This window comes from Sarcophilus harrisii, chromosome 3, assembly GCF_902635505.1.
Source record: "Sarcophilus harrisii chromosome 3, mSarHar1.11, whole genome shotgun sequence".
Classification (NCBI taxonomy): Eukaryota; Metazoa; Chordata; class Mammalia; order Dasyuromorphia; family Dasyuridae; genus Sarcophilus; species Sarcophilus harrisii.
This window is the reverse complement of record NC_045428.1, coordinates 233,468,301-233,477,441: the sequence shown is the minus strand read 5'-3', so window position 1 is coordinate 233,477,441 and position 9,141 is coordinate 233,468,301. Positions and strand designations below refer to the sequence as shown.

The following is a 9,141-nucleotide window of genomic DNA, read 5'->3' as shown; positions in this document are numbered from 1 at the left end:
AATTTTTGTAAAAATGTTAAAAACTCTATCCTATGTTGGAACTAATTTTTACAATGTTGATATCATTATCAACAAACCAGAACTCAAATTGTAAAATAGGTTCTATCAGTCCATTTCCTCATCTACAAAATGGAATAGTATGGACCTCAATTTTGTCGTGTGCTATATAAATGCTAGCTACTATTGGAGCTAAGATATTCCACTATTGATACCAACATAGTGTTGTCATTTTGGTCCTCTTCATGGAATCAAGGATTACAAACAAGCTATTATTTTAAAATAGAAGATGAACAAACATATGGTGTAACAGATGGCATAGTGAATATAAGCTTATTATGAAGAACACCCAAATCCAAAGTCAGTTTCAAGATACTAGCTATGTGATCTTGGGCGGGTCATTTAATCTGTTCTATCCATTATATAAAATGGGAACAGCATCTATTTTTCAGGGTTTTGAGGCACAAATGAGATAACTGAAAAACATTTGGCCTATATATGTTTATACATGCATAAATAAATGACACTATTATTACTTTGTATTTAGGTGCCTAAGTATTTGTGCCAAACCTCAGTCTTAATATCAACCTCAAGGTTACTATGCTTGTGTTATAGTAAAATTTGGAAATCCTGATGCGGGGTCCCCATTGTCTTCCCCACTTATATAACTATGTGGGCAAGGAAAAGTTAACATACTTACCTAAAAGTAGAAATGCAGACCACATGGATGAAAATTTTGAAATTAATAGAAAACTCCCAAGTATTCAGTGGGACAAGGGATCTCTCAAAGGTTCTATCATTTAAGATTTGGTTCTTGGTGGCTCTGTGGATAGAGTACCAGCCCTGAGGTCAGGAGGACCTGAGTACAAATCCGACCTTAGACACTTAGCACTTTCTAGCTATGTGACCCTGGGCAAGTCATTTAACCCAATTGCCTCAGCAAAAAAAAAAAAAATTCTCCCCCATATTTCTTGTACAATAATACCTAGTTTCTCTCAATGACAAGATTATTATTATTTTTTTTAAGTACAAAAGCTCTCAGGAACCAGGAATAACATCTTTATGTAGGTAGCTTCAAGTCGTAGAAAATTCCTCTCCAGTACAAGGGATAAAAAGCAGTTTCAAATAAAAAAATTCCACTATTTTGGTTTTACTATGGTTCAGTTACCATTTTGTGCAAATATTTATATTGCTTTATGCTTACTTTTCTTACCAAATCATATTTTCTTTGTCACTAATTAACAAATATTTGAATGCATTTTTAAAAAAATGTGCATTCTGTAATTGGAAAAGGACCATAACTATAGGTGTATTTCTTTATAAAAAAAGAGTAAGAAATGATAATTTTACTTTATAATGAACCACTATATTAATATATTCATAGGATATAGTGATTTCGTTGATACATGTAAATTCCAGATGAAAAAACTTTGCCTAATACAAATTGTTACCCTTTCTGAAACTGTATTAAGAATTGTCTAGAGAATAAAAAGGTCAATGATTTTCCCATGATTACACAGCTAACATCTCAGAGGTGGAACCTGAATGCAGGATCTTGGATCCTAAGCCAACTATCTCTGTATGTACCACTGCCTCTCTGCATATTCACATAAGTTTGAATACTTATATTCATACATATATACACACATAATAAATCCATTACAAATGGATCATGCATAAAACTTGACATTTAAAAAAAAAACCCAAACTATGCCTATGTTAAATACATGGGTTATGAAACGAAAATTCTTTTATAATCAAGATTTTATTAGTTTGTTTGGTCATCAGTACATAGACACTATGAATAAATTGTACATTTAAAAAATGCTAGAAAAGTCTAAAAATTACATAATTGTAATCCTTTTCTAAACTGTTATTCCAGTGACTTTCTTACTTTAAATTTGGAAGCAACTCTCCCTAAAAAGAGGTTATCAAATACCATCATCCTGACATGAATAAGGTATTAGGTCTTTACAAAAAGTTCCACTAATTCTGTATTTGATAAAACTACACGCATACACATTTTCCAGTCTTTTTTTTTTTTTTTTTTTAAACACATTAACAAAATTATTGGGGGAAAAAAAAACTGTTGCACCTCTACCAAGATGACAATGTCACAGAGAGCACACAATTTTGAAGGGGAGATCCAACACTAGGGAGCAATTTTATTTAGTAAACAATTGCACACAAGATTTGTAGACAATTGTAGACAAGATGGATACAGATCAATCAAAATTAAGATCTTTAAAATTCATGGTCACAACTCCAAATTGCTATCTATCCTTTATTTAATATGATGTAAAAACTGCCTACAGAATGTTAAGTCTATGCACAAGACACCATTTTCCTAATCAACATTGTATTAATTTCTGGTTGTATTAACAGAAACAAAAATATCAAATCGACAACCAGCACATGATTTCATCTCTTTAAATAGGGCTTTAAATAAAGCCACTTTAGATTGGCTTACACTTATCCAAATGTTTTAAAAAATTAATGTGATGAGGTCGGATTGCCTCCTTCTTAAAAATGTGTTTCTAGAGCTACTAAAAAACTGGCATTTACAAAATAGTTGATAAAAATATTCCTCTGAATTGTACAAGAAGGGAGGTAACAGGGACAATTGTTAAAAGACTTGGTATAAGATGTTATTCAGATTTGGTTTCTTTCTCTCCTGCTGAATCAGAGACTGGAACCTGGAAAGAAGATAAAACAAAAAATTATAAAATTGCTCATTATATTTGATAAAGCCCATAGAAGGGGCTATTTGTACAATATTTCCAAATAAGCAATTTGAATAAAATCGAAATGTTAAGAAATATTTCAAGCTGGATGTTACAAAGACACCTTAATTTCACGTATCTTTTATTCCAAGCATACTCATATACCAAATTTTTCTTGTCAAAGACACTACCATTCTTCCCAGTCTCCTGGGTCTGTGATCCAAATTATCTTTTATTCATCATTCTCATCATCCAGACCTTAACATTTCTAACTTTACATCTCTTGCATCCAAACCTCCTATTTATATATATTGCTACTTTAGCACTAGCCCTATTACCTCTCATACAGATTACTGCAGTGGTCTAATTGGTCTATTGACTCAAATGACCATCTGCTTCAATCTATCTAAAGCTGCCAAAGTGATTTTCTTTAAGCCTAGACTTGACCCTACCAATTCTCTACCTCAATAAATGCCAGCATCTCTCTAGTATATCTGGGATCAAATGTAAACAACTTTGGCTTTCAAAACTCTTTGCAACTTACATCAACCTATCTTTCTAGAAGTTCCCCTCCTGCATTTATGATCAAACCAAATTGTACTTCCTTGTTCTTCACATATAACATTCTATCTCCAATCCCCATTCCCATATTCCTGTTGTTTATTTTAAATGGTCTCCCCTCTGTACAGAATCCCCTTATTCCTTCAAAATGTAGCTGAAGTGAAGAAAACTAGCTGATTGTATCTACTCTCCCTAAATACTGTGCACTCCCTTCACATTTATTCTTTACAGATCTCCTCCAAAAGAAGTTAAGGCATTTAAATGGATGAACATGCTATTTTGTAGGTATTTAGGATGAATTGGGAGCCAGTGTTCAAATCTTAGCTCTGTCACTTACCACCTATATGATCCTGTGCAGAATATTTATTTTCAACATGTTTCCTCAACTGTTAAAAGGACAGGGTTAGCCTAGATGATTTCTTCTGTCTCTAAATCTATAGCACTTATACTGGTAAAATTCTGTCTATATGCAAATATTCTAGTTCAGTCACCTAAAATTCTAATAGAAATTTATGATAACTAAATACACTTGGAAATATAATATTATACAGTCAGAAACTATGATAATGAGATCTGTTTACCTTATTTCATAGTACCGCTGTTTTTATTAACAAGAAAAATTGCTATCTAAGAAAGTGAAGGCACATGGCAACAAACAAGTACTGACCTCTTCATTTTTAGTTTCTCCATTTTCTGCAGGCAAGTCTTCTTTATTCTCTTCTTGGTTAGTAGCTTCTGCTTGTTTTCCTTTTGCTCCTTTTTTCCCTTTTGTGTGAACTTTTTTGTCCTCGGATTTATCCTAAAGATATTAAAAACTGTGCTTTACATTTAATACATCTTCCTAGGTATTGAAACTACACTGCCTATTAATCTGAATTACATAATAATTTTTTTTTCCATGAGCAAAACCCACAATCTTACCAGGGTTACTGTGAGGCTTTTTTGAGATAACATAGATAAAACACTTTGCATACTTTACAGTAATATAAAGGTCATCCATACATTTCCTAACTCATATTTTTTGAGAGATGCAACTATTACCTGCATTAAGTACTTATTCATAATCCTCTTGATAAATCCAAGTATATATCTCTAACATGATCCTAACTTTGTATTTAAGGAGAATGAATTATACTTTTAATTTTTAAATTGCACATTATTAGTATTCAGTACACTTAATCTATTTGTTTTATATAGCTTCCAAGTCTTGTGGATTAAACAGTGTTTTCGAAAAAGTCCTATGTCTTTAATAAATCAGTGAATAAAGCAGTTAGCCTGGAGTTCAAATCCAGCATTAGATATTCATAATTTTGTAACTGGGCAAATCATTTAATCTGTCTTCCTTAAACCACTGAGAAAGTTAAGAAATAAAGGGAAAAAAAAATGGTGAACTAGTATCTCTACAAAAAAACAAGAAAACCCATTTGGGGTCACAAAGTGTCAGACACAATTGAACAACATATATTTTTCATATATGAATCATACCTTTTAGTAGGGTATAAACTTGATTGTTTTTTTTTTTTGTTTGTTTCTTTCTGTGACAATGTTGAATCTGTCACACATACACTCAAAAAAGAATTCATTTGGATGGAGGTAAAAAGGGAGCTTAAGAATGTAGTGTATCTTTTATGTGAAATACTTCATGCATTTAGGAATAGGAAATTTTTAGAGAATTCATTCACTTAACTTGCACAACTCTTACAATATGAATCTTATTTCTACTCAAGTTAGCCAGAACTGAAATATGATTTATATAATTATATATATATATATATACACATATAGCATTAAAACAACCTAGTTTTGCTTTTTGTTTGGGGATTTGCTGCTTCTTACATAAAGTAACTATTGTTAAGTCTGACTAGGGTGAAGATTGTGCCATAAATTAGTAAGAGAATAAAGCAAATTTTAAAGCATTCTATTCAATCAATGGCTTCTGTGAGTAAAACAAACATTTAAAATAAAGCTGGCATTGTTTTCTCAAAGAAAACTTGAATATTGTCCCATACATTTGTATCTCTAAAAGTAAAGTGGTGACTATTATCAAAAAACTAATGTCAAAAAAGCCCAAAGAGAAAGGAAAGTAAAATATGGAGAGAAGAAATTAAACACTATTCATGTAAACAGCTTGAGAAATTTTACTGGCATTTCTAAAATTGCAATTGACATTACAACTGGTTAGAAGTGAAATAAAACAATCTGAATAAAATTACTAATGCTACTCTCTCAATTTGTTATTCTCTTGTGGTATTAAAACTCTTCATCAGTTTAACATACTCATATCTTTCTTGGGCTTTATTCTTTTTTTTTTTTTTTAATAGCTTTTTATTTACAAGTTATATGCACCGGTTATTTTACAGCATTGACGATTGCCAAACCTTTTGTTCCAATTTTTCCCCTCCTTTGCCGACCCAGGTGGCAGGATGACCAATACATGTTAAAATATATTAAAGTATAAATTAAATACAAAATAAGTATACATGTGCAAACTGTTATTTTGCTGTACAAAAAGAATCGGACTCTGAAATATTGTACAATTAGCCTGTGAAGGAAATCAAAAATGCAGGTGGGCAAAAATATAGGGATTGGGAGTTCAATGTAATGGTTCTTAGTCATCACCCAGAGTTTTTTCACTGGGTATATAGCTGGTTCGGTTCATTACTGCTCCATTAGAACTGATTTGGTTCATCTCATTGCTGAAGATGGCCAGGTCCATCAGAATTGATCATCATATAGTATTGTCACTGAAGTATATAATGATTTCCTGGTCCTCTTGGGCTTTATTCTTATACCCAAATTTCAGAAGTACAAAAGAAAGATTTGAATTTTAAAAACTCATTTTTATTAAAAACAGTAAATAAGAGTGAAAAATCTATGGTAATTTATTGTCAAATCAGCACATATTTGTGATGGAAAGAGTCATTTGCATCTTGAAAGAGAATTATGGAGACTGAGTGTGGATTATAACCTAGTATTTTCACCTTTTGTTATTGTTTGCTTACCTTTTTTCCCCTCCCCCCACCCCTTTGATATTTTTCTTATGCAGCATAATAAATGTGGAAATATGTTTAGAAGAATTGCATATGTAGGTTGGATTACTTGATGTTTGGAAGTGGGGGGAGGGTAGTAGGGGAAAGGAAGGGAGAAAAATCTGAAACACAAGGTTGTGGAACAGTGAATGTTCAAAATTATCAGCATGTATTTTGGAAATAAAAAGTTATTGTAAGAAAAAAATCTGCACATAAACAGAAAATATTACCAAAACAAAAATAAATAAATAAAAAGTATCTACCTGACATAGATTTAAAAATAGTTGTGGAATTATTCTCTAAACTGACTTCAGAGCCAAATAAGTAATCAAATTCTAATATAGATTAAAAAACTATAATGGAAGTTTTGTTTTAGATGAGCAACCTAACTCAGACAACTAATAAGATTATGATTTCATCCAACAATTTACATCAGATGCAAATTTATTAACTCTTCCAAGAATAAATATATTTGGGTTCTTCTGAAGATTGATGTAATAGTATTTTTTGCTGTATACTTTTTGAGTAATATATGAATTTTTTCTCTCTTCCCTTTGGATGGCTTCTCAAAATGAAGCTTATAAAGAAAATATTCTTGATTATATAATTGCTTCTAGCAATTTAGACCATATTGAGAAAAGCGGTAATTCTTTTTTAGACTTAAGTGAAAATCAAGATCTAATTAAGTTTCTAAGTTTAGCAAAATTAGACTTTTAAAACATTGAACAGAGAACTCAATGTTATGGAGTTTATCTCAAAAGCATTTATGATTAAAAAGCATATTCTGATTATACTTCTGTTGATTATTGCCAGAAGGGAGAATAAAAGAATACAGTTTTCTAATAAATTTAGACACTGAGCCATAAATAGGAGGGTTGGTTGAATGGAAGTGGGGAGAGAAGCATTAAAGACAAACTTAAACTAATAATTTTAACACTATCCAACAATTTCTAGGTCTTTTTCCAACTCCCCCCTTTTTGGAGGCAAGACAATGAGGGTTCACTGACTTGCCCAGAATCACACAGCTAATGTTAAGTATCTGAGACTGGATTTGAACTCAAGTGCTCCTGACTCCAGGGCTTTCCCTTCCTCCACTAAGTCATCTAGCTGTTCCTCTAAGGGCTTCTTATATACAAAATCTTACCTTCCCAGCTGTCTTTTTGGCTTTAGGTTCAACTTTTGCAAGAACTGGTTTCTGGAAGACAAAAGTATCTGTAAGTTGTCTGAAAAGTAATAGAAAACAAAGGTGAGTAAAATTAGCTTTACTTACAGCTGACAATCTGGCTGACCTCCTCTTGGGCTTAAAAAACAAAAAAAGAGTTTATTTAAGATATGCATGTAACTTAATGCTTCATTCCCCAAGACTCACATTTCTTGAAATTAAAACACTCTTACCTCCTCCCTTGCTTCCCCTTCTGCAGAATTGACCTAGTAAAAGAAAATACAAAAGTTGGTATCAAAAACACCAAATGAATCCAAATCCAATCCCAAATTAGGAGGGGTTTTTGCCCCCCTACCTTCAGAATAAGCTTAAATAGAAATATTATTCACATTTCAAACTTCAGCCCAACTTGAAGTAGAAATTTTGAGAAGGCCAATCTCATTGGCAGATGTCATTACAGTAGAGGGCAAGAAATCAAATATATAGATAAATCAAAACAAAACTCCAACTCTCCATCAGTCAAGTCTTTTTAGAAAGACCTTCAGATTCCCCAAACCAGGTCTTTTTCCTAATGCTACAGGAGCTGTTGCCCATCAGTTAGTTCTAAGTAGGAGAAAAGTAAATTTGAGGAAGCAGTGGGAATTGCAAAGTTCAAGAGGAAAAAAAAAAGGTGGTGGTAGGCGTAGAAATTTCATTCTCCTTGCAAGGAAGCCACCATAAGTGAGGTCTCCAGGTATTCCTGAGGACGGAGGGATGACAAGGCCTTTATCTTTAATTTAATGTCTGTCTTGTGTGCACATATGTTTATATGTCTCCTCCATTAAGACTGTGAGCTCCAGCAAGGCAAGATCTTGTATTTGTATACCTAACGCATCACTGAGTGGAACGCAAGGGAGGCACACTGGAGGTGCTTAATCAACGCTTGACCAGACTTTTTCTAAGAGCGAGGCCTAGAGCATCAGACGCCTTGGACTCCCTCGGGCAAGTTATTGCCTCTTTATTTGCGCGCCCCATAAGCTTTCCCGGGAGCTGCACACAGAGCTGGTCACGCGTGTCAAGTTCGCTCGCGGCCGAAGGAATGGGGGGCCAGCAGTGACCCGGGAGCCGCACACTCACCTTCCTCTTGGGCATCTTGATTGCGAGTACGGATCAGCTCCCTCTCCCCAGAGCAGGGCGAACAGCGGCGGGAGCCACAGGGGTCGGAGGCAAAGAACCGCGGCCGCGAGTGCTTCTTCTCAAAGCAAGGCTGCTGGGCCTACAAGCTCCTCCTCCCGCCGATGGGCTGGCTCGGACCCACAGCGGGAGCAGTCCGAGAACTAGATGGAACCGGATTGGAATCCCGCCTCCTCCCCCTTCTTCCATCTCCCTCTTCCCGCCGGCCCAGGCCACTCTCCGCCACAGCCAATTGGCTAGGCCTGCCCACCTCCCGCCGTTCAAACGCCGACAGAAATCTGGCATAGGCGGGAAACACAGTCACTCGCAATCTCTGCTCCACCCCTTCGCCCTCCCATTCCATTCTTTCTTGTCCTCACTTTTCTTCTTCCGGGATCCTGGGACCGGAGGAGGAAGCGGGGCTGGCCACCCACCAGCAAACCGCTACTCCTTCTCTGTTTCTCTCTGTCTCTCTCTGTGCTCCAAGCGGCGCGGCCGGCTCGGTCTCCACTCTGAT

At 34.8% G+C, this 9,141-nt stretch overlaps 1 protein-coding gene across 1 annotated transcript; it reads right to left on the bottom strand.

Moving 5' to 3' along the window:
* Nucleotides 1-1,746: 1,746 nt before the first annotated feature.
* HMGN1 (high mobility group nucleosome binding domain 1) lies at nt 1,747-8,827 on the bottom strand. Its single transcript, XM_003763347.4, has 6 exons — nt 8,589-8,827; nt 7,706-7,738; nt 7,581-7,610; nt 7,455-7,505; nt 3,949-4,080; nt 1,747-2,693 (listed from the first exon to the last, which is right to left on the bottom strand). Exons 1-6 carry the CDS (start codon nt 8,601-8,603, stop codon nt 2,646-2,648), a joined length of 309 nt encoding a protein of 102 aa, XP_003763395.1. The 5' UTR covers nt 8,604-8,827; the 3' UTR covers nt 1,747-2,645.
* Between the last annotated feature and the right edge of the window lie 314 nt (nt 8,828-9,141).